The 22,890-nt window shown below is 41.4% G+C and overlaps 5 protein-coding genes and 4 non-coding genes across 9 annotated transcripts; 1 reads left to right on the top strand and 8 right to left on the bottom strand.

Annotated features, from left to right (window-relative positions):
- Positions 1 to 1,093: 1,093 nt before the first annotated feature.
- On the bottom strand, positions 1,094 to 6,101 carry LOC115382658 (putative methyltransferase C9orf114 homolog). The gene is made up of 12 exons (XM_030084485.1): positions 6,021 to 6,101; positions 5,899 to 5,938; positions 4,802 to 4,915; positions 4,554 to 4,713; positions 4,382 to 4,471; positions 4,237 to 4,286; positions 4,001 to 4,131; positions 3,337 to 3,409; positions 3,119 to 3,217; positions 2,895 to 2,997; positions 2,545 to 2,692; positions 1,094 to 2,458 (listed from the first exon to the last, which is right to left on the bottom strand). The coding sequence occupies exons 1-12, from the start codon at positions 6,060 to 6,062 to the stop codon at positions 2,357 to 2,359; spliced, it is 1,152 nt and encodes a 383-aa protein (XP_029940345.1). The 5' UTR covers positions 6,063 to 6,101; the 3' UTR covers positions 1,094 to 2,356.
- A 933-nt stretch (positions 6,102 to 7,034) lies between these two features.
- Positions 7,035 to 11,400, bottom strand: LOC115382657 (kynurenine--oxoglutarate transaminase 1-like). The gene is made up of 13 exons (XM_030084484.1): positions 11,216 to 11,400; positions 11,087 to 11,145; positions 9,707 to 9,854; positions 9,467 to 9,616; positions 9,070 to 9,156; positions 8,860 to 8,982; positions 8,603 to 8,723; positions 8,442 to 8,518; positions 8,259 to 8,348; positions 7,995 to 8,181; positions 7,829 to 7,905; positions 7,407 to 7,493; positions 7,035 to 7,327 (listed from the first exon to the last, which is right to left on the bottom strand). Exons 1-13 carry the CDS (start codon positions 11,273 to 11,275, stop codon positions 7,268 to 7,270), a joined length of 1,326 nt encoding a protein of 441 aa, XP_029940344.1. The 5' UTR covers positions 11,276 to 11,400; the 3' UTR covers positions 7,035 to 7,267.
- Positions 11,401 to 12,174: 774 nt separating this feature from the next.
- On the bottom strand, positions 12,175 to 15,366 carry LOC115382659 (surfeit locus protein 6 homolog). Its single transcript, XM_030084486.1, has 4 exons — positions 15,169 to 15,366; positions 13,998 to 14,216; positions 13,764 to 13,843; positions 12,175 to 13,675 (listed from the first exon to the last, which is right to left on the bottom strand). The coding sequence occupies exons 1-4, from the start codon at positions 15,257 to 15,259 to the stop codon at positions 12,974 to 12,976; spliced, it is 1,092 nt and encodes a 363-aa protein (XP_029940346.1). The 5' UTR covers positions 15,260 to 15,366; the 3' UTR covers positions 12,175 to 12,973.
- A 57-nt stretch (positions 15,367 to 15,423) lies between these two features.
- On the top strand, positions 15,424 to 18,484 carry LOC115382661 (surfeit locus protein 1). Its single transcript, XM_030084488.1, has 9 exons — positions 15,424 to 15,566; positions 15,673 to 15,733; positions 16,461 to 16,588; positions 16,690 to 16,772; positions 17,275 to 17,466; positions 17,558 to 17,630; positions 17,904 to 18,066; positions 18,149 to 18,230; positions 18,317 to 18,484. The coding sequence occupies exons 1-9, from the start codon at positions 15,504 to 15,506 to the stop codon at positions 18,381 to 18,383; spliced, it is 912 nt and encodes a 303-aa protein (XP_029940348.1). The 5' UTR covers positions 15,424 to 15,503; the 3' UTR covers positions 18,384 to 18,484.
- A 483-nt stretch (positions 18,485 to 18,967) lies between these two features.
- On the bottom strand, positions 18,968 to 21,855 carry LOC115382664 (60S ribosomal protein L7a). Its single transcript, XM_030084491.1, has 8 exons — positions 21,770 to 21,855; positions 20,754 to 20,874; positions 20,409 to 20,558; positions 20,024 to 20,164; positions 19,719 to 19,798; positions 19,384 to 19,514; positions 19,201 to 19,270; positions 18,968 to 19,117 (listed from the first exon to the last, which is right to left on the bottom strand). The coding sequence occupies exons 1-8, from the start codon at positions 21,770 to 21,772 to the stop codon at positions 19,013 to 19,015; spliced, it is 801 nt and encodes a 266-aa protein (XP_029940351.1). The 5' UTR covers positions 21,773 to 21,855; the 3' UTR covers positions 18,968 to 19,012.
- LOC115383538 (small nucleolar RNA SNORD36) lies at positions 19,592 to 19,667 on the bottom strand. The gene has a single exon (XR_003930705.1). It is a non-coding gene; the product is annotated as a small nucleolar RNA SNORD36 (small nucleolar RNA).
- On the bottom strand, positions 19,880 to 19,952 carry LOC115383535 (small nucleolar RNA SNORD36). The gene has a single exon (XR_003930703.1). It is a non-coding gene; the product is annotated as a small nucleolar RNA SNORD36 (small nucleolar RNA).
- LOC115383543 (small nucleolar RNA SNORD24) lies at positions 20,258 to 20,326 on the bottom strand. The gene has a single exon (XR_003930710.1). It is a non-coding gene; the product is annotated as a small nucleolar RNA SNORD24 (small nucleolar RNA).
- On the bottom strand, positions 20,634 to 20,708 carry LOC115383541 (small nucleolar RNA SNORD24). Its single transcript, XR_003930708.1, has one exon. It is a non-coding gene; the product is annotated as a small nucleolar RNA SNORD24 (small nucleolar RNA).
- Positions 21,856 to 22,890: the final 1,035 nt, after the last annotated feature.

Here is a 22,890-nt window from a genome sequence, read left to right as displayed (position 1 = left end):
AATATTCATACATAGACATTTAAAGTAAACATATCATTGTTTAAAAGTACAATTTGTTAGTTTCAATCTAAGACTGTTGCAGGAAAATCTACCAAAGTTAATCAGCTAACAGCTACCATGAATAGTTTTGTAACACCACTTTCCACCACTGGATGGCGCAGCGAGTATCAGTCTTTGTTTTCAGTCCAAGAACTGAAAAAAAAAAAAAAAAATGCCAGCAGCCAATTCCAACATCATAAAGATGGTTGTATTTCAGAACTACTGCAGCTCCGGGGACCACTGACGGCTAAATCTCTGAGAACCAAGGACTCTCTACTGCCGCCTGGAGGGCAAGAGTGGCATTACATAAACTGAATGTACTGCACCTTGAGGACCTGGGGTTCAGGGGTCACATACAGCCCGATCAGTTAATGATAATAGCATGATTACCGACGAGTGATTTCACATTCAAATGTTTCCAATGGTTTTAATGCAAAAATGCATTCTTGGGAAAAAAAACGTAAATTTCTAATTAATTTCTTTACAAAAGAGAGCGCAACCCAAAATCCTGAGTGGCAGATTAATTCTCTGTAGACTAACGTTGGCAAAAGCTTTTCAGGCTCTTTTCTGCGTGCATGTTTTCACAAACCCTGACAGTGTAAATTAATTCATTTGAATGTAATTTCACCTGCAAAAAGGAAACTTGCATCGCGTCTGTGTTGTGCTGTCCGTTGATCTTAGAACAGTGCAACCTCAAGTAGAGAAAATCATGAAAACCAGCCAGCTTCAATTTTTTTAAAGTGCAGCTATTGCTTCCTTTTGTAATTTTTTGACCTAAGGTTGCCATCCACCCTGCAGCTGGGATTCAACCGTCCGGTCGGTCGGTTCGTCGCCCCAAAGCTGTTTGACACTTATAGCTCAAAACACTTGGACGTTGGACAAACAGATACATTAGGGAAAATGTTGAATTTAAAAAACCATTCACTGTACTGTTTGACTCGGTGCTGCAGACATTCTGGAAGAAAATAAAAAAAGCTTTAGGCGATAAATACAATGTTATTTTGGTTTTGTCAAGTCGACAGAGGAAAGAACTGAGGCCAGTAAATTGAATATTATGAGGCAATAGATGTATTTCACAAATACTGACACATTATTCACATTTAAATATAATTTATACTGAATAGATATCTTCATTTCCAAGATACTACTGATCCATTTCCGCTTTAGAAGGTGAACCTCCTGGTTTTGTCTCATCCCAACACATACAGCCAAACCCCGAACGCATCGCGGTCGGTATCATTTAACATTCAGCTTACCAATGAGCAATCGCCTGCTCGATTCAGTAAGGCGACACCTTGAATTGCTAGCATTGCTGAAGTTTGAGTTTATTTTTAAACTGGGGATCATTCAGGCTTCATAAAGCAAGAGAAGGATCCCAAAAGTACCGATTTATGAATATGATGGTGAATGTAAGCATTTATTTTAACCCAACAATAATACACGGAAACTGAGGGAAAACAAATGTATGTGAAGAAGTGGATCTGGCTGCTCAGTTTGACAGGATATTGACGATTTTAACACCCACCATTCTGATATCATTAGCATTATTTATATTCATATAAAAAGACTTATCAAGGGGAGCAGTGGAGGCCACGAGGAACAAGCTGAATCCCACCAGGGTCGTTTCAGGGAGAGTATCCAGATATTTGTATCGTACTTCTCACACACAAAGTGCTTTTTACATATATATTTTTTAAAGATAGAAAACAGAACAGAGGCTTAAGAGAGAAATTAACAGCACTGTTGGAAGTTCGTCTTGTTGCATCTAAATCAAACTGATTCCCAAAATGCCCCATATAAGTTTGACTCACTCTGCAAGGTTGACTTCACCTCTGGGCTGAAAAAATAGAGCAATAACTTTAAATTTACACTTTTTTGCAGCTGTTGCTGCAGTGTACTTTAAAAAAAACAAAAAAAAAAAAAAAACTGTTGAAATGGAGTCTAATTTCAACATAGTTAATTTTAATGAAGTCTTCTGCAGAAAAACACAGTGAAATGTCCCCCAAAGAAACATATGTAACTGTTGAATTATCCATGTTACTAGAAATTCTCCCTGGCCAGCTTTGATTGAGATGTCTTGTTTAGTTGTATTTGTTTGTCGAATACTTAAACAGCAGCTCTTGCATGTGAATAGCATTTGCATTTTTAAAAATACTGACAATTTGTTTCATGACTCAGGAGCAAAAGTCAGATTTTCATCAGCAGGAGAAATCTGGTTCAATCTGAGCCACAGGCAAGGATGATAATCCAGTCGGAGACGAGCAACCAGCTCACAGGAAACACCAGCTCTTTGATCCATCCATCAGCACCATTTTAATTACTTCGCTACATCACTGCTTTTTAATGAGCCATTAGAAACGTCTGAGGAAGCAGCTGTGATCTTCTGCCTCAGTCCCGCCATGGAAATTAAGATGGCTTCCTGTTGGGAGAGAAAATCAGTGAGATAAATGCACAAACGGTGAGGTTGTGAGACGGCGCTTTCAGATTCTGCATCTCTGCGCTCACCTCAGTGCGAATGGTCCTGCTGCCCTGACCCGGGCACGTGTTGAGGTAAAGGTCAAATAACACGCTGGGATCCGTTTCATCCAGGTTTTGGTCGGCGTCCACACTGGCTTCTAATCCCTGAAGGCCTCCAAAAACCACCAAAAGATGCCTAAAAAAAAGATAATAATCAAAAAACAAAAACTTGCTTGACTTCTGCGAAGCTGCATTTAGATGTTTCAAGCTAACTGCTAACGCCGGCATGCTAAAGTTTTTACCTCTGTAATTTAGCATGAGAGCATGCTAATGTTTAAAAGACCTCTCAAAGTCTCCCTTCAGGATTGAGCGCTCTGTTTCGGGGGTAACAGACCTACCTGAATGGAGGGAGCGTTGCTCGGTCCAGGCTGCTGCCCCTCTCCGATGTGCCAACCGTCACGTCGTAGCCTTCTTTAAACGGACTTTCTGTGAAAACTGCGCCTGTTTCAACAAAGTCGGGTTGAAGCAGGGAGGCTGCGTTCACGCACAACTCAAGCAGAACTGAAGTTAAAACTGAAGCTTATAGCTGAGCCGGACAGACGAGGGACGAGAAGAAACTCACTGAAACAAGAGGCGAGGCGAACGCTGTAGCCCCAGTAGAGACCGCCTTCGCTTCTGGGCACGTGAGGAGCCACAACCACTCCTTTACTCACTTTGCTTTCTGCCGACAGGAGAAATGACAAACACTGAATGATGTGATGTGACCACAACATGAAAATAAAAGATATTGTTAAAAAAACAAAAACAAAATGTGTGTGGGGATTTGATGTAGACGTGCACCTTGAATCTGCGTCTTATTGAGCCGCACCGTCACTCGAAGTCCAGCCTGCAGCTGCTTGTCGATACGGACATCCTGGAGGGGCGGACGGACACAGAGGGTCCTTACAGCGACACGCGGGGAGTCAGAAGAACTCCAAACAGAAATAAGATGTCCCAACCGTCACGTTGCACCGACACACAACGGCCTGACAGACCTTTAAATTTCCATCCATACACTGATACAACCGATGCTGGATACTTAATAAATGCAGTCCGAGATGCAAAAACTCAATTAGATTCATTTGAAAGTAGTTTTGAGAGTTTTTGTTTAAGGCAATTTGAATTTTCAAACAATTAAAAAACGGAACATGAGCAACAGCACACTTGTTACAAACAATCCTCAGACCGGTGGAGGAAAACATTAGACCAGACAAGTTCCCAGATTTGAGAATAAACAGGATAAAATAAATCATGAGGAAACTTTTGAGAGAAATGTACCATGTTGTTTGGTTTATCTGCATGTTTGACAAATACAGAAACAGCCTGAGCGACAATTATTCAACTCAGCAGTGAATGCTTTGTAAATGTTTCAGGAAAAGCCAGAATAATCCCAGTAACTCAACTCCAGACATGGACAGCATAAAGTAAATCCTTTGACACTTGCGGATGTTGTAGGCTCACTCACCTTCCTCATTCCACAGTTGACCAAGGAGCCTTTTCCTTGTTTCGCCGGCCGATCCAGAACAATCCCCTCCCGATATTCAGACTCTTCGTCTATCCTCATGTGGTGAGGGCTGTCCAGAGGGTTCAGAAGTCCTGACAGAAACAAAAAACATATTTATAAAAACATCTGTCTGGATCTTTGTTAATAAAAATGTATCAGAGTTTTCTGAAAAGAGTCACACATATTAATAAACTCACCTGCATACTGTAGATCCGGATGCTTTGGGAAGAACCACTTCCGCAGATACCTGATGGAGAAGCAAGGCTGAAAGCTCTCTCTCACGAAGTGGACTTTGTAACACTGGTAAAAATGACCTGGTGTTTTTTTTTTTTTTTAACTTACTGTGGACATTCAAGATACTGAAGTATTCTTGCCAGCTGGAGACAAGCGTGTCCCTTCTTCCCGACGCCGGTAAAGTCTCCTTCAACACTCCTGCAAATATACAAACACAAAAATCTTGCATAAATAGTTCTGGAGAATTTTGAGAGCGCCGACTGTAATTCAAATAACTGACTTGACGTCTTCTCCTTGCTCATCGAACACAATGATTTCATCGACGCAGAAGACGACGCAGGCTCGAGCGATCTGTCCGGCCAGGTATGTCCGCAGTTCAGTGGACTGAGCGTTGTCCAGGACAGAACCCGGCACGGCGACGCTCACCGTGTAAGGACGGCCTAAAAACACCAAACGTCACAGACGACTCATTACAGCCGTCTCCGCACAGTCATTTAAAAGCTGACGACGTGCGTGTTATAAAATTACCTGTTTTGTTGTGGCTTTCTTCTTGCTCTTCTTTTGCTGCCTCTTCTTGAGCTTTCTGCTTTTCCAACTGTTTGATCAGCTTTGCCTCTTTTCTTTGCTTTTTAGCCTCCTTTACTGTCATTTAAAGAGAATCAGGTGACATTGGGAAGAAAATCAAATAACGGCTGATTAACTCCGACTATGCAATGTGTCAGGCAGGACAACTAAAATTCAACAACCACATAAGGAAAATAACACAATAAGCTTCCTGCCATCTGGAAAAACAATGCAAGTGCATTCAATTTCAGTAGGGTGGATTATTATAATGGCGTGTACGTTTCAGTAAATGACAGCATTATTTTTATTTATTTAAGATTAGAACAGTCTCAGGCCTAAATACATCTTCTGTGTATGTTCGATTTTTAAGTTTTAATACATTTATTATCCCTTATATATACCTGTCTTCATAGAGAACAGAATGGAATTGAACTGTATTAATCCCAGAGGTACATTTTTTTCTGTAACCAGTTTGTTTTAATGAGCTTCATCATCTTATTTCCTTAAAATTAACATGATGAATCGCCTTGATTTAATGTATTTCCACAATACCCTGTAAAATTAAGCTCTGTGAACTGCCTTGAATTTGAATGATGAAAGTGAAATATGAAATACGGTTTCTTGCTTTATTGTCACTGAATCATGACAGCATCACCAGATGGCAGAACTGCATACATTCACACGACTGGTTCACAAAATCATTGCTATTTGACTTGGATAAGCTTCCTCACTTCATTTCCACTGATAAGAAACCTCACATTTTCCATAATTTTCAGAACAATAACAGAGGGAAATCAAGCAAATTTGCAAAAATAAACTCGGTGAGAAACACTAAGTCGTTTGATTTGATCAAGCTAAAGCACAATTTAAATTAAAGAACAATGTCATAAAAATTACACAACACACGGAAATAAGACTTTCACTCGAAATCTGCTCATCTATCACCAGTAAAGTTTAAATCTTCTAAAAAGTTCAATAGTTTATAGAACTTTAAGCCATCCTTTAGCATGCAGCTGAAAGCTAGTTTTGCTAAATGTGGCTAATTTCCGTTGTTTACTCACTTTCTGCTTTCCGTTTCTTCCAGTCCACGCGCTCCTCGGACTGTAAAAACACACCCGGAACATTACAGGAGGTTCACATTAAGTTACACTGTCACGTTAGTGTGAAATTAGAGTAAAAATACCTGAGGAGAAGCAACTTTAGGTCTCTTCAACGCAGCAGACATCTTTACTCACTGAGCACGTGAAGACATTGACTTCCGGGTCAGCATGTTGGTGTCACGTGACGTCCCCAGGCGCCTTTAAAAATTATATTAATTGAATTAAATTAAAGGGTATTTAATTGTTATTTTTCAGTTGAAATAGTTGTGGTATCAGATTAAATTTCGGAAAACTTCATTCCCGCTCCTGAAAGATTCGGTTTATATGTAATGAATGTAGAAAAAAAAAACTTTTAATAAATAGAATAAAGAATAAGAATTTTAACTGTTTGATAACGGTATTTTTTTAATACTGTTGTAGACAGGTTGTGTTTGTTTTAATTCTGTTCAGGTGTAATTCTGTGTTCACCAAATAAACATATTCCAGTGGAATATATAGCAGTCCATGTGAACTCAATTCACTCAAAAAGTACTTATTGATCCAACAAATCCTTGATGTTATCTAATGAGGCATTGAAGGTGGTTTTTTTGGGGTTTTTTTTTTTTAAGTCCTGCTTTGTAAACCATTTCAAATTTTTTGCATTTAACACTTCTTGCCCTGGATCTTAAATCTTCATACCATGTTACATTTTAAAAGCCCAAAATTAATCCTGGGTAATTGTGGTGCACTTCAAAGTATTCTATGGCAATTAAAATAAAGTTCTCCCTCAGCATAGAAAGTATCGAAACAGTGAAACTGCTATTCATTTTAGGTACGTTACACATAAACCAAAACATCCGATTGTATTTTCAACATTTAAAATAATTCTAATAAGAACATTTCTGTTCTCTTATGCACTTTCTGATTCTGCATTTGAAAAGAGCTGCATGTCCATTATTAACATTCACAATGACACTCCATACTCTGATCAATACCTACAGTTAGGTAAATAACATGTTCTTTCTGAATCACACCGTTTAAATGACGACTTTCTAAATTCAACCATCAAACAAAACTAAGAACCGCAAATTCTTTCAAAACCTTTATTTTATTTTACACTAAAGTTAAATTAAACAATCATCTTTGCAAGTAAAATGTGATGTTCAGTGGATGGATATCATCTGATTAAAAAATAATAATACCTGGATGGTGTGTTTGATCTGTGGAGAGACACTAAATAACACATATTCATATTCTCAGGAAGGAGGTAGATCAAAATGCTAAAATATTTTAAAATACTCTGTAAATTTGTGGATGGATTGACGAAACAATGTGTCACATTTAGTTCATTTCACTCTCTTTGACTCCACTTTTTCAAGATGTCCGCAGCAGCGTCCAGTGTGGCGTCCTCCTGTTGGGACAAAAATCCCAGAGTTTTACTCACAGAACTGAAACAGAAGCAGCTTTAACTCAACGGGGGACCAGTTTACCTTGACGAAGCAGAAGCGGATGTATTTGTCAAACTCCTTGCTGTGCTCTGGACTGTAGAACGCAGAGACGGGGATTGTTGCTAAATGCTGAGAGGAGAAGAGGGATCAATATTACTGCAGTTACAGATTTGATTATTACGAGCGCCCCAGAAATTTGTAAAAAAGTCATTGAGCGCATTTAACAGGGATTTCTAAGAATTATGGCCGCTAATTTAATAAAAATGACCGATTTTTATCTCCAACTTTATCATTTGATATTTTTTACCTTGAAAGAAAGTAATTTACCATAAGTTCAATTAATATGTAGTTAAATGTGCATAAAGTGAGCTTCATACTAAGAAACCCACTCATTTTTTTTCAATATATTAGAAATTAGATGCCTATAAAGAGCATTCAACCCACATGAACATCTTCATATGTACCTTCTCTCTGACGAGCCACTTCACAAATCTGAAGTCGTAAGGTTCATCCTCGCTGCTCTGGTCATCGAAATCCACCTCTAACACACACACACACACACACACGCAAAGAGGTTTAGCTATAGCCAGCCTGATTTTGACTGCAGTTTTTAAGCCGTCCGTCGCTCACTGATGGACGAGATGTCGGCGATCATGAAGTATCCCCCCTCGGGCATGACGGGCTGCAGACCCACGCTCTGCAGACACGAGGCCAGCTTCTTCCTCTTGTGGTGCAGCATCGCCGGCAGCTGCTGGAAGTAGCTCTCCGGAGTCCCGAACAGCTCGTACTCCCTCTGGAACCCCTGAGCCACGGCTTCCTGCCCGCAGGCAGGATCAGCAGCGTTCAAATTTAAATTCAGTTTAAATGTCAGTGACTGTGGCGGGATGCGTTTACCTGAGCAGCTGTTGGACAGTGGTAAACGGAGTTCTGATGGATGGTTTTCAGGTGTTTGAGGATGTTCCCGGAGCCAATCGCCCAGCCGACCTAACAAGTCAAAGAAATAAACCAGATCACTGTAGAACTGAGCAGCAGAGAGACAAAAATAATAATTATAATAATGCTTTGTTTGTGTGCTACCTTCCAGCCAGTGGCACTGAATGTCTTTCCCCCGCTGCCCACTGTGATGGTTCTTTCCCACATGCCAGGAAGGCTGGCTGTCATTAAAACAGATGCATTAAATGAGAATATTGAGCGTTGTGTGTGTCGTGTCTGTGCGCGTCGGGCGGCTCGTATCCCACCGATCTTCACGTGCTTCGCCCCGTCGTACGTGAGCCACTCGTACACCTCGTCGCTGACGCACAGCAGGTCATGTTTGATGCACAGGTCAGCGATCACCTGAAGCTCCTCAGTTCTATAAACCTGGAAAACACCCGCGTGTATCGGTTCAATGCAACTTCCCAGAAACTGATCCACAAAACATTTAAACATTATTTCTGACTTTATGTGAACAGGAACCCCCTCCTGACGCTCGCTGGAGACGCTGCACACACCTCACCTTCCCCAGCGGGTTGTTGGGAGTGTTGATGACGATGGCTTTAGTGTGCGGAGTGACTTTACTCTCCAGCTCCTCCGCAGACAGAACCCAGTCTGCACTGGACAGGACGGCGCTGCCCTCTCTCTAACATTCACGAAGAAAATTAAAAAAAATATTCACCAGGGGAGTCCACTAAAGACACTGAAGCGCGTGGCGCTGCGGTCGACTCACCGGCCTCAGTGGGACGTACACGGCCTTTCCCCCACTCATCAGCACCATGGGCTGGTAGCAGTCAAAGAACGGCTCCACAATGATCACCTGAAACACAACCTCTGAGTTTAACCGTGTCTGAAAAGACAGAAAATGGCTAAAAGAAAAAGGTGTTTTTGTTGTTCTTAATTGTAGAAGCTCGGCTGACTCACAATTAAATATATCAATACTACTCAGTTACAGTGAAAATCCTCATATTTCCATTTTAAATGATGCCAACTGTGTGACGATGCTGCGTTTGAGGAATAATCAGCGGGCCTGAATGTGTGCAAGCATGAAAAGCTGCATGCAAATTGCTAAATAAATGCATAGAAATTTACCATAAACTACAACAGAGACAAAGTCTTGGCCTGCGTACCTCGTCTCCCTCGTTAACCAGCGCCTGGAAGGCGCTGAAAAGAGCCTGGTACGCGCCGACGGTCACCAGCACGTCTTCAAAGGGATCAATGTCCCGTCCCACAACCCGACTGAAGAACTTAGCCAAGTTTTTGACGAGAGGCGGATGTCCCTGAGAAAGGAAGGAAACAGTTTAAAAAGTGACGACAAGAACAATCATATGAGAGAGAATAAAACAGACGTGGTTCGTTGGTGAACTCACAAAGGCGCGGGTGTACTGGTGCATGGACGGTCCTCCGCTGACGGCCTTGCAGAAAGCCTCCTTGACGAAGTCGGGAGGGGAGAAGTCCGGAAAGCCCTGTCCCAGGTTCACCGCTTTATAATCCGCTGCCAGCTGCGTGAATTCAACCCTGAAAAACAGGTCAGGCGATGCAGGGAGAGCACATATTCAGAAAGTGTGTGATTCAGCCCAATCTGAACATTTATAGGTTACCGTTTCAAATACATTCAGCGTGATTCAGATGTGTAGTTACGCAAGTCAGATCAACAAAACAATGCAGTGATGATACATTCACATGAAATGTGCACTGAAAGATCGAATACAAGGTTTAATACATTTAAGTTTACTGAGTAGGTCATAAATAAAGTCAGACTCATTAATTCTGTAATTCAATTATAGACACTTTAAATTGGGGGTGTTCAGTAGTCTTCGCCTATGTATAAAAATTTGGCGAGACATGGGATTAAGTTATAACACAGTTCTTTGTTTGTTGTTCAGGGACCGAGCCTTTGTGGCCTTCCCGTCAGGTAATCTGTCATGCAGGAGATAAATGAAGCATCTAATGATCAATGCAGAATGTGTAAATTCTCATTTTATTATGAGTCCTGTGACCTTAAAAGTAACAATAATATGTTAGCTGAACTTCTGCAGGGTTTTCAGCATCGATGACAATTTTGGAAACAGACAATAGTTTTATACTTCTAATAACAGCACAAAGACCATCATGTTGTTCCTCCTTCAAACCAAATTTGATGACAAATATTGTGCAACTAAAACTAATGTGAAGACTGATATATGGGCTGCTTTACTCTTCTGTCTTTTTTCAGATGATACATAAAATTGTCAGAACTAAACAGTCAGTGGTGCCCAATAGCAGAAAACTTAACCTTTTACTGAACTTCAGGAGGAAATTGCTGTTGAGTACACACATTTTTAATATGTAAGCAATGACAGTAAATACATGTAACACATGAATTACGTGTGATGTTGGTCAACTTCGATCAAATCATGCTTATTTTTCTAGACTTCCATCTTTGCATGCAGATCTTTGCACAAATGACGGGTTGGATGGGTTGGCCCAGACTGTGCGCCTCCCCCCTCTCTTCCTCCAGTCACATGACTGTTACTGATGTTAATGATCTGCTTCCTCTGATCGGATCATTCACCTGCTGCGTTAAAGTCTGCAGGAAAAAAGGGAATTTCCTAAACTCCGTTATTAATCATAAATTGCAAAATGTATGTTCTCCGCTGGCCTTGAGTCTGGATGCCATCCGTTTGTTTATCCCACATTATTGACCCACGGATTCTCGCTGTGATTTAAAACCTTTGTCCTGATCTCTGTTGCTGATTATTCTCACTCACCACACGTTCTTGTCGACGCCCTCCGTCCTGCGCGCGTGGAGCTGCCTGGCCATGGCTGTCTGGAGGAGGGGAAACGCGTTTTAATTCACAATGCAGGACTGCACAGACATGCAAACCGCCACAACTCACCACTTGATGGCTTCTGAAGAAACTGTGACGGGTTGCAGTCAAATGGCGGATTATTCCCATCTGTGGCTGGATCGTAAAGTCATACTGTCCCTGAAAGCAGCACCGCGCGCGTCTTTTCGCACTTTAACAACTGGCTCCCGAGGAGGGCTTCAAAGTTCTTGCAGCTTCCCTTTAACCTTCTTGTGTTGACGTTTCTGCTTCCTGTCTGGGCGGAGCGAGAGATCACACGCACCGAGAGCAAAAGACACGGGCGCGCGCGTCCACCAGGGGGCGCGCTTCTCATCAACTTATGAAGCCTTGAACTCACAGCCAAATTCTGTGAATATTAAATCAGTGTATTGGGGAAAAAAAAGAAAAGAAAAGAATGAAGAACAGTGTCACATGCAGTGAGAGCCTTTACATCCAGTGAATTTACCAGTTTATCGATTATTTTTTTGGATTTGCTTAGTGGTGATTTCAGTTCATGTATGTGAGTGGAATAAAAGAGGAAAGACATGTTTAGCTGCAGAAGGCAAAGACTGTACACCTTTTCCAATGTTTGTTTTTGTATATATTTTCTATATATTTTGTCATTATTTTTATTCTAATTTTTACAACCTAATTTGCAAACTAAAAAACTGGCAGTTGTGTTGCATAATTTATACAATGCAGAATTAGATTTATAAGTCAAGTTGTATATCCAGCAAGACATTTGTCTTCCAACTCCCAATCCTCTCTATTAAGTATGAAAGAAGAGAGAAAAAGACTGTAAAATCGCCCGAAGTGAGCAAATATCCCAGGAAGTTGGCATACAGGGTCATTAGAAATTGCTAGAATTGATAAATACTTTTAAGTCAGAATCCAATTTTTGAATTTTCTGTATGTCACAAACTATTTGGAGGGACTTGTGATGAGAAATATGCACAAAAATAAAATCCAGTCAGTAGTGAAACGATGAGATTTTATTTTGATGAGTTAAGAATGACAAACTTTAATACAGACATATTAAACTGTTTTATCTCTCTTCCTCATTTTCAAAACTGGAGCTCTGATCACATTCTACAAAATCTTGAATCATAATGTGCCTTTCAAACTGAAAAACATCACTACTGAATGAGTTCTGCTGTGCATCTGATGTTAATATTCCGTGTCTGGTGTTCAGTGATATTTAGTGACAGAAGCCTGCAAGTCTTCTTCAGCACTGCTGCAGAGTGAAGAAACCGCAGCTGCAGTGCTTTGTGTGAAGCTTCGCCAGTGAATGAGCGTTTCTTCTCACAAATCTGCAAAAAATAACACTTTCAAAAAAAGCTGCGGGTTTAATGAATTTGTATCAAACATACAATTTTCTTTTAACTGCCTCAATAATTATAAACTATGTGGCCTCTGATGACAATGACTGCTGCAAGTCTGATAATTTAGGCATTCTCTTAATTAAATTGTAAGAAATTATATTTTATATCCTGGATCTGTTGTTAAAATATCTGACCTTTCATGTTTTATTTTAAATAGCAAATCAATCAAAGTTCCACACCGCCCAACGTGTGGTTGATTTTCTGTTCCTCTGTAAAACTTCACCTCAGATCCAGTCTTCAGTTTGTGCTGCTTTTGTTGTGTTAACAAAAATGTAAAAGTCTCAAAAAACTCAGGATGAAAGGCCACTTTTATTGATCGTGGCACTGCCAACCAAGAACACGATCACATGAACCAATACATGTAAAATCAGTAGAACTGCATTTCATCTGAATTGAATATTAAAACATACTTTGAAGCAGCCTTCCTCTAATCTTTAGCCTTTTTCAAGTCCTCGGGCAGCACTACGCCTTTCTTTCTCGCCCGTTCTTTCCTCTTGTCGGACTTCATCCGCTTCTGCTTCTGGATGTTCCTCCTCCTCCTGTCCTGCTGCTGCTGCATCTTCTCCACGACGCTCTCGCTGCGCTGGTCCCACCTCTTCTTCCTCTGAACGCGAAACTTCTCCTTGCGCTTCAGCGAGGCTCGCAGCATATCCTCGTCGTCTTTGATCTTCAGGCCCTCGGCTTTGTACAGCATGTTGGTCCACTTGATCTTCTTCTCCATCTCCAGGGCCTTGCCCTCGTCCTTCGCCCTCAGCTCCTCCAGCTTGGTTTTGCGGGCCTCCACCTGGCTGAGCAGCCGCTTGTAGTTCTTCCCCGTCAGCGGCGTGATCTGGCCCTTGACGCTCTGCTTCTTGTTCTTCCGTTTCACCGTTTTGTCCATGTATCTGTCTTCCACCGTCTCCACCTTGTTGAAGATGATGGCCGTCTCGTTCCTCTTGTTTGCGGCTGGAGCTTGCTCCTTTTTCGGTTTGACCTCGGGCTCATTCTCGCTCTTGATCTCTTGGCCGCTCTGCTCGGCCAGCCTCTTCATCAGGAACTCCTTCCTCTTCCTCTTCTTGCGCTCCCGCTCCAGCTTTCGCTTGGCTCGCTTTGCCTGCACTTCCTCCGACAGCGCGTTCTTCGGAGCTCCCTGTTGGAAGAAGGATGAATACGATTAGCATGCGCTGTACGTTCTACTCCATTCACCTGATCTATGATCTGATAAACGGTGGCCATACCTGACCCCTGGACTCCTCGATCTTTTCATGAAGCCTTTTACGCAACACATCTACTGTAGAGAAGCTGGAGACATTCCCTCCTAAGTGGAACAAAGAGGAAAAAAATCATCTCAGTTTATCAATCTGGACCTGAGCATTCACAAATCTTCATGTTGTCATGGAAACAAAGTGTCTAAACTGGGTGCAGTGTATCACATGGATCTTTTTTTCCGCGCAGATGCAGCCTGAACGTACCTTGATGCTTCTCTGCTGCGGCTCCATTCACACTCGCAGGCGCCGGCGCGCCGGCTTTGGCTGCAGGTTTCTTTTTCTGAGCTGCCGGAGATGCCGGCGGCTTGTGCTGGGGTTGTTGGGATTTAGAAGTTTTCACATCTGCGGCTTTGGCTTTGCCGTTTTTATTTTTAGCTTTTTTCTTCTTCGAAGGGCCGGAGTCGTTTTTACCTTTGAAAGGAACTACAAAGACACAGCATTGTTATTTTAATGTAGTGAAAGATGTGCACAATCAACATCCTGGTTATCCAAAAAATAAAGTCCAAATCACCAGAATGGTTGTTTCTTCACTTTTTGACATAAAAACAGGCAGTGACAGCTGGTATTAGGCATGTCTTCTATCTTGTGGTGCAGTTATCAGAGATCTTTGCATTTGCTGTTAAACCCCTGGATTGTCCCATTACCACTCCTGTCTGTTCTGTAAGGTTTACTGAGCTGCTGCACCAAATTGAGGACTGAAATCAGATTTGAACTGAGAGAAAAACACTGCAGCTTTAAGATATGAGGTTAAACATGTAGCCCAAGGGCCAAAACTGGCCCTCAAGCAGTGTCATTGTGGTTGATGACAAGAGGATGCAAATGTTGAAATAATATTAATAAAAACAATCCGTGCAATTCCTCACACAAAGTAACCACTGTTCCTATCTTGCTTGCTGCACTGTTTTATATTATATATATTTGGAGTATATTAAGGACGCACAATATAACACAAGTTTATCAATAGATGCAATAAAGATGGCACAAGACTGGACTGGTTTGGATTGTTTTGATGCACTGTGCAGTCAGTCACACTGCAAAATCTTATTTTTTATTACGAATTTAAAAAAAAATAGATTGTTAATTGATTGACAGAGGATTCAGTAGCTATTTTACAGAGCAAGTCTTAAAGCAAAAAGAATTTTGTGCTGCTTTGTGTTTATATTTATCACTATACATCATACTCACACCTGCTGTGGTGCAGCGCTGCTGCCTACGTGGCAAAATGTAGTAAAAACATCCGACTTTGACGTCCATGTATAGGATTTTTGGTTTGACGCGCATTAAAAGACTACTTGAGAGCGGAAAAAATGCAGGAACAGGTTATAAACTGGCACTACTGAGCTGTAAATGAGCCAAAACAGCAGGCTAGCCTCACCGAACGGTCTCTTCTTTGGCTCCTGGTCCCGCTGAGAAATGACTTTACTGACGAGTTTCTGGATGTACGAGTCCTTCGAGGCCAGGTCCATAACGAAACGGCCCGACAGGTTTCCTTAGTTCAGACAAAAACACACAAATTAAAGTACAAATACATACATCAACACATTTCTCTACACACGTGTGTACTACACTGGGCGGAGCGTGGGTAACCCGGAAGTGGTAACATGAAAATCTGTCCCCCTGCGACGGGAAACATGTCGGTTATGTAGCTGTTATGTAGTCACTTTTTTTTCTCTCTCTCTCCACAGTTTTCATTCACATCGCGACACAGACATGGTTCATTTGAAATCTCTGCTGTCTTTTTCCAGCAGGCTGATTCCAGCACTAAAGAGGCAGGTTAGTATGTTTTTACTGTCTTTATAACATAAGTACTAGAATATGTGAATGTCATGTTTTTGCATTGAGAGCAGATGTGTGAATAGTTTTTTAATTGTGGTTGCAGACTCATGTCATTTACATCAAGAGGACGTTTCTTCTGTCCAGACTCTTTAAAAATGCAGACGGTATGAAAACATGTATTTTCTATTGCATTTTGGTTCCATACAGGTGAAAGTGCAGACAAAATCAAAATACAGTTGATTGTCTCATTTTACATTTGATAGTAATTTTGTTACCCGCGGGGATAAAAACCATCAGCATCAGATTCAGTAACTGTGCTTTTTAATTCATATAAAAATAAATTGAACTACTTAACTAAACTGTTATGATCGTAAGTTCCCAAACACTGGCAGATTGTGCAGCCTACCAGTGCTCATGTGGAAGTCTACATTTCATTTGACCAAGCTCCAGGAAATACTTAATATGAGGTTGACAAAGTGCATTATTACTATCTAATTTAATTATTGATCCAAAACTTTTTTCCAAGTTCACGGAACTATGAGTATATAAAGTAATGGAATTAGTAGGTAGGATGCGAATAACAAATAAAACTGTGTCTGTAGAAATCCAGTAAAATTCCTACTTATTGATAAAAAATAATATCCTTATTTAGACTAAATTCAGTTAAAAATAAAATTCACAAACATCTGGCTGAATTACATTTATGAAATTTCTCAGCTTTTTAATTATCTGTTTGTATGTAGTTTTCTAATATGGACCTGCTATGTCTGAAATAAAGGAATAATAATAATAATTTTTCTTCTCTGTGTGCCATAAGAGCTTGTTCATCAATCACAATAAAAGTGTGTTTAGTTGTTTTGCAAAAACATCGATCCACTGTTCCATCTCCAGGCAGGTTCACCACCTTCGGACGAAGGTCCAGCTCCACGATGGCCAAAGCAGAGAAAGAAGAAGACACGTTTCTCAAATGGTTCCTGCTGCTCATCCCTGCCACCACGTTCGGCCTCGGGACCTGGCAGGTGCTGCTCAGTCTCAACTTCCTGGCCTCTTTTCAATCTGCAACATCAGTACGTCTTGGCGTGTTTGTTAAAATCCAACAAAACACTGTGTTTCTGTGCAGGTGAAGAGGCGTCAGTGGAAGATGGAGCTGATTAATGAGCTGACACGGCTGACGACTGCAGAACCCGTTCCTCTTCCTATCGAGTGAGTGAATAGAAAAGACACTTGGAGAATAAGCTTCAGGTCACGCTGGAAATAAAAGAAACCAAGCAGCAGTGCTCAGTCTGAGGTCTGTCACCACTCAATCAAAGTGAATTTAGCAATTTAAATAAATTGATGGTTCAAAACTAGAATATTTCATGCTTTTTATGAGAGGATTTAGAATACATAAATAATCCCAGAGGGAAATCCCTCACAGCATTGCTCCATCGATCATATATTAATAGAATCTAAAAATATAAATACATAATCGCCAAACCTTTTGACCTAGAACAATAAGTCATGAAACAATTTTGAAACAGTTAAAAGAAAAAGGTCAAACATTAATTGAATTAAACATAATCATCCCAGTTTGTTGCCTCTATTTTACATCTTGGCCCAAAACTGAATATTTATATATATATATATGAACTTCAAATAAGAAAGATTATTGGTGATATTTTCATCGAGCTGAGATTTCCTGACCATGTTTCTCCTTTGCTGGTAGTCCTAATGACCTGAAGGAGCTGGAGTACCGACGGGTGAGAGTCCGCGGGCGGTACGACCACTCGAAGGAGCTGTACGTGTTGCCCCGCTCACCGGTCGACCCCGAGAAAGAAGCCAGGGAGGCGGGAAGGCTGTCTTCAAGCGGAGAGACGGGCGCCAACGTCATCACCCCGTTCTACTGCACGGACCTCGGGTGAGGAGAACAAACGTGACGGCAGAACGGGGGGAGAATAACGGTAACGGCTGATCCGTGGTAACTGTGGTCTGTCACTGTGACTCCGAAGCATCACGATCCTGGTGAACAGAGGATACGTCCCCAGGCAGAAGATCCGGCCGGAGACCAGGCAGAAAGGACAGGTGTGTATTCCAGTCCAGGTAAAACAAGGTGATACAAGGTGTGTGCTCTTCATTTATCTCTAGAAACAGTTTTACAGAACATGCTTCTCTGTATTTACATCCTTTTTTCTTTATTTCAAATTGTATAATTCAGATTAAAAAGAGAGAATTTCATACACTAAAAGCAGAAATGCACAGTTTAAATGTCTCAAACATAATTTCTTGGATTCTATTAACAGCAGATAAATAATCGTGGGTGTGTGGTCACTGTTCACTGAGCTGCTGCTCCTGCAGGTGGAGGATGAGATGGAGGTGGTGGGAGTCGTCCGGCTCACCGAGGTTCGGAAGCCGTTCGTGCCAAACAACGACGTGGAGAGGAACCGCTGGCACTACCGTGACCTGGAGGCCATGTCCGGGGCCACCGGAGCCGAGCCCATCTTCATCGACGCCGACTTCGGTGAGTCACAGCTCCTCCTCCGACTCTCTAGAACTGCAATCCTGCAGGTTTCTAATACAGAAATGCTTCCTGTGCTTCACAGGCAGCACGATTCCTGGTGGACCAATCGGCGGACAGACCAGAGTGACACTCAGGAACGAACACATGCAGTACATCATCACATGGTAGGAAGCAGCTGTTCCTCTGTATGAGCCAAAGTTTGTCCTCCGAGACATGATCTCCTGATGAGAATGACCGTTTCTCTTTCCAGGTACGGTTTGTGTGCAGCGACCTCCTACATGTGGTACGCAAAGTTCATCAAGAAGATGAAACTGTGACCGTGTGAAGTGTCGGAGCACACAGTGCTGCTGCAGAGACAAACTGCTCAATATGTAAATAGCTTCTGTGAAAACAAGGGAATAAATTAAGCTTTGACTCTGATGTTGAATCATGTGGTTGAATTATTAGGTCGTTGTCTTCAAAGCTTTAGAACAGACGATGGGACTTTTGTGTAGGCCGAGTGAAAAACAGGATTTAGATTTGGGAGCATCAAACTAGTTCATGTGCACAAAGGATAATTATAAATCTACACAAGCTCTTAAATTACTGTAATTTTTCATGCTTTAAACTGCGAATGAATGTAGACCGAAGTGCTTCAGCAGTATGATCAACCCACACATCCCGGAATTGCTTAAAATATTTGTACAAGCTATTTTTAAAATTTCCAACAAATCTTTATTTTTTCAGCCAATTCAAATAGAAAATTTAAATTCACTGTGATGCACAGGACAAATGTCCCGATTTATTTTCATGTCATCTAATTTCCAAACTCTATAAGTATTGATGAGACCTCTGTTGTGTCAAACTCAAAAAAACCCACCTGGCTACACACACTGAAAGATTTAATCGGTTGAACAGAAAGCACAGAGTCGCTCCTTTTAGGACATACATTTTTTATTCCAACAGTTTAACCAAGCTTGGTGGCCAGTTCCTTGGCCTTTGCCTTCTCCAGCTTGGTGATGCGGGCTGTGGATTTGGGGCCCATGATGCCTCCTCCCCAGTGACGACGGATCTGGAAAACAAGTTTCACAGATGTTATTGAAGCGACAAGCTCAACGACACCCTGCGGAGGCGGCAGTGAAGTGTAACCCTCACCTCCTCGTATCTGTCGTTGTAGTTGGTCTTGATGGCTTCCACCAGCTTGGCGAGCGCTCCCTTATCCTCACTGAGGCAGAAAACAGTCATGAGATGAAGCCACGAGTCTAATTCTGCCCGAGGACTTAATTATCTTCAAATCAGGCTGAGGACGTTAAACACATTTAAAATGTTGGGACTCACGGGTTCGTCTGTGTGAAAGCCACTGAAGTGCAGGTCTTCCTGTGCACCAGTCTGCCTAGGCGAGCCTTCCCCTTGACGATGCAGTACGGGACGCCCATCTTACGGCACAGAGCGGGCAGGAACACCACCAGCTGCAACAGGTTCACCACTCCGTTAACTCCAGCCAACAAGTATCACGTTTACGATGGACAGTTTATGTTCCGTGGTCTCTGCTCAGGGTTAAAAAGCTCGTTTGTTTTGATCTACACGACTATTCAGGTGAAGAAATTCAGACATCATTGCCAGAGACCGCCGCCTTCTATCATCAGACAAAACCACTGAGAGGAGAAACTCACCTCAATGGGATCCACATCGTGGGCGATGATGACCAGCTGGGCCTTTTTGCTCTCCACCAGAGAGGTGACAGTGTTCACACCTGACGAGGAAATAAAAAAATACTGGAGTTAACTTTAAACCAGTGAGTACAGGACCCAGAATGTTTCTTTTCAATGTGGCCAATGCTCAGGGTTAAAAAGCTCATAAAGCATCAAGGTGTGTTTCAGGTGAAGAAATTCAAGTCATCACTGCATCCAGGCCAAGTGAAACTATAAACCTTTAAAAAGCAACATGTTCCAGACCCAAACATCTTTAGGAAATTCACCTGCACGGAGGACGGGAGGCCTCTTGGTTGGAGTGTCTCCCTTCCCGGCTGCTTTCTGCTCGGCGCGAGCCAGCAGCCTCTGCTTCTTCTCCTGCTTGGTCTCTGGCCTGTATTTGTGAGCCAGCTTGAACAGCTGTGTGGCTGAGGAGAACAACAGCAAGACACATATTTAACCACTGATCTTTGAACGTATCCTTTAACTCACAGCAACTGATTTTAACATTTTTAAGCGAATGCATCAGTGATCTTGGTGGAAATGTCATCACTTCTTCAGATAGCAAATATTCTTTCACATCATCTGCATGGATCGTGGTACGAGTCCAAAAGCTTTCGTATATTAAAACAATCCTAAAATTGAGTGCGACGCTCCAGGTGTTAATCTTACCGGTCTGGCGGTCCAGAGCCTGGGTGAACTGGTTGATTGCAGGAGGGACCTTCAGACGCTTGTAGAGGATTGAACGCTGCCTCTGCAGGCGGATGTAACGGGGCCATTTCACAAAGCGGGTCAAATCACGCTTTGGCTGAATATCCTGGCCTGAGAATTAACAAAATATCGACAGTTAAACAATGGTGACAAAAAAGGAGCATCTTTGCTTTGTTTACTCCACAGTGCATCAGCGATCTTGGTGGAAAAATTGTCATCAGTGGTGTATAAGATAGCAAATATTCATTTACATCATCTGCACAGTTTCTTACATTCAAACTTCAAATGACACCTGGAGAAACTCACCGATGCCAAAGTTCTTTGGCCTCTTCTCGAAGAGGGGGTTGACAACTTTCTTGGCCTCATGTTTCTTGGCCACAGAAGGGGCCGGTGCCACCTTCTTCCCCTTAGCCTTCTTTCCCTTAGGCTGTTGAAAAGAAGAACAGGTATGGATTAGGATAACATCACATACAAGCTTTAGAACTTGTCAACAGTTTTTATCTAAACTTAAAGCTTTTAACATAACAGAAGTAGAGAAGCAGCCTTCAAGTACTCTAAAGTGTTCTGAAATGCTTCCAAACTACAATATTAACCAATTTTAAGCACCGACTTCTCCTTAATTGACTAATGCTAGTCCAAATATACATCAAGCTGTAAACCAGACTTAAGTGTGAAAATTTAAAGACCAAATCTCCATATAACATCAGACAACCAGGCTACATCCCCATGCTTCTGCACTGAAGGCATGCTACTGAGGGCTAGCTAGGACTTATTATGGTAAGAACTACACAGTTGGTAACAAATCAATTGATGTTCACATAAGCGAATAAAGTGGTTTTAATGGCTATTTTCCCCCCACAATCGTATCTTTCAACCAGAGCAAAGCTGCGCTGAGGCCCATTCACTCATTAGCCACCGCTAGCATACCCGCTAGCCGAACACACACCTCCGTGAAATAATAATGTATTACAACCACAAGTTCTTCTATAGGTCCAAATAGTGATTTATAATGCATTATGCGAGAGAAAGCGAAATACACGATTTATCAAAGAAGCAAAAATACGCCAAAAATTAAGCATGTTCCCTCGGAGTTAGCTTTAGCTTCACACGTCGCACCGCTTACCGGCGACACTTCACTCACATCAGACGTATTTTCACCATAAACGACACATCATCAAGGCACAATATCGACATGACACCCTCGTATAAACTCTAAAGAATAAGAACTGCTACTCAGCTGCGTTACAAGACACACGGATTAAAGGATGCAGACAGATAAAAGTGTAGGACTATTCCCTCAGAAAGATCAGTTCTGTACCCACCATGTCGGTTCAGGCAGAAAGGAAGAGCAGGGGATTGTGGGTAATCTAAGTACCGCGAGGTTTGCAGCGTGATCACGTCTCTGCTCAAGCTGCGGCTCTTTAGTTACATTTATTCAGTGATATATAAGTTATTATTGCCTGAATTTAATTCTCCTGCACCAATATGATCTTCTCGTTCTTTATTTACTCGACAAAAATGGAATTTACAAAATATATGTGGTACAGGAACATTGTTTTAGTGGCATTTCTAAGCGGAAAACACATAGAAATGGAAGACCACCTGGGCCAAATGATTTATAAAAGTTAAACTTCCACTAGTTTGAACTCCTACAACACTACATCCACATTCTAATTCAAATAAATTGTCATCTTGGCCAACTGGTTAAAGTTGTAAGCTGTCAACTTGTGCGTTCAGCCTTGAATGAACCTGTCACATAAAAAGATACAGTATGTACAATAAATAGATTTATCAATCTGTTTATAAGTGAAAGCTTGTGTTCCAGATGGAAAATTTAATTTTCTCCAAAATATTTGTGTGCTATAAATTGCAGTATAATGCCGCTGCTTCATGCTAAATGAAACAAACACAAATACACAACAAACTTGCTCCTAGTGATAATGAATGGCAAATTAAACAGTGATTGATATTAAAAAATACTGTATGTTCAGATGAGAATAAAGTTAAGAACTGCAGAGTCTATTCCCACCCCTCCAGAGCAAAAAATAGAAATCAATCAGTGGTTAATTAACTGAGATTCAGTACAGTATTGTAAAAAGGGAAAATTCTGGTACAATAGTACTTGTTGTCACTTTGATTCAAACCATTTCTTACAACACAAACACACCAAAATGACAAACTTGAAATCTATTCTTTATGTGCAAAGTTTTTCATTCATTAACAAAATTCTCTGAATCAGTCCCTTGCCTTCAGCTCTAGAAAACTTTCAAACAATCAAAAATCAATTCAAGTATCTGATCACATTTGTCCCTTTCCAGTCAAAACTGATGCACTTGTTTCAGATTTTTTAAAATTTTCATTCCAGTTTTCAGTCTCTACTTTCAATGTCTATGTTTGGAATTAGTTTGTTTGCATGTTGGACCAGTATATTCTGGTCCCGGAG

Source organism: Salarias fasciatus (genome assembly GCF_902148845.1).
Source record: "Salarias fasciatus chromosome 7 unlocalized genomic scaffold, fSalaFa1.1 super_scaffold_4, whole genome shotgun sequence".
Lineage (NCBI taxonomy): Eukaryota > Metazoa > Chordata > Actinopteri > Blenniiformes > Blenniidae > Salarias > Salarias fasciatus.
The sequence above is the reverse complement of the archived record's forward strand: the minus strand, read 5'-3'. Positions and strand labels throughout refer to the sequence as shown.

What these genes read in the sequence shown, in the direction of transcription:
- LOC115382658 (XM_030084485.1), bottom strand. Translation starts at nt 6,062, where the DNA reads ATGTCTGCTGCGTTGAAGAGACCTAAAGTTGCTTCTCCTCAG. An exon ending in GAAGAAACGGAAAGCAGAAA is followed by an intron (nt 4,916 to 5,898) that starts GTGAGTAAACAA and finishes TTTAAATGACAG; the next exon opens with TAAAGGAGGCTAAAAAGCAA. An exon ending in TCGCCTCGCCTCTTGTTTCA is followed by an intron (nt 2,998 to 3,118) that starts GTGAGTTTCTTC and finishes TTGTTGAAACAG; the next exon opens with GCGCAGTTTTCACAGAAAGT.
- LOC115382657 (XM_030084484.1), bottom strand. Translation starts at nt 11,275, where the DNA reads ATGGGAATAATCCGCCATTTGACTGCAACCCGTCACAGTTTCTTCAGA. An exon ending in TCTTCAGAAGCCATCAAGTG is followed by an intron (nt 11,146 to 11,215) that starts GTGAGTTGTGGC and finishes CCCCTCCTCCAG; the next exon opens with ACAGCCATGGCCAGGCAGCT. An exon ending in GGCGAAGCACGTGAAGATCG is followed by an intron (nt 8,519 to 8,602) that starts GTGGGATACGAG and finishes TTTTAATGACAG; the next exon opens with CCAGCCTTCCTGGCATGTGG.
- LOC115382659 (XM_030084486.1), bottom strand. Translation starts at nt 15,259, where the DNA reads ATGGACCTGGCCTCGAAGGACTCGTACATCCAGAAACTCGTCAGTAAA. An exon ending in GCCAAAGAAGAGACCGTTCG is followed by an intron (nt 14,217 to 15,168) that starts GTGAGGCTAGCC and finishes GTGTCTTTGTAG; the next exon opens with TTCCTTTCAAAGGTAAAAAC. An exon ending in TCGAGGAGTCCAGGGGTCAG is followed by an intron (nt 13,676 to 13,763) that starts GTATGGCCACCG and finishes TTCTTCCAACAG; the next exon opens with GGAGCTCCGAAGAACGCGCT.
- LOC115382661 (XM_030084488.1), top strand. Translation starts at nt 15,504, where the DNA reads ATGGTTCATTTGAAATCTCTGCTGTCTTTTTCCAGCAGGCTGATTCCA. An exon ending in CCCGTTCCTCTTCCTATCGA is followed by an intron (nt 16,773 to 17,274) that starts GTGAGTGAATAG and finishes CTTTGCTGGTAG; the next exon opens with TCCTAATGACCTGAAGGAGC. An exon ending in AGACCAGGCAGAAAGGACAG is followed by an intron (nt 17,631 to 17,903) that starts GTGTGTATTCCA and finishes CTGCTCCTGCAG; the next exon opens with GTGGAGGATGAGATGGAGGT.
- LOC115382664 (XM_030084491.1), bottom strand. An exon ending in GCTTTCACACAGACGAACCC is followed by an intron (nt 19,271 to 19,383) that starts GTGAGTCCCAAC and finishes TTTCTGCCTCAG; the next exon opens with TGAGGATAAGGGAGCGCTCG. An exon ending in ACAACGACAGATACGAGGAG is followed by an intron (nt 19,118 to 19,200) that starts GTGAGGGTTACA and finishes CTTGTTTTCCAG; the next exon opens with ATCCGTCGTCACTGGGGAGG.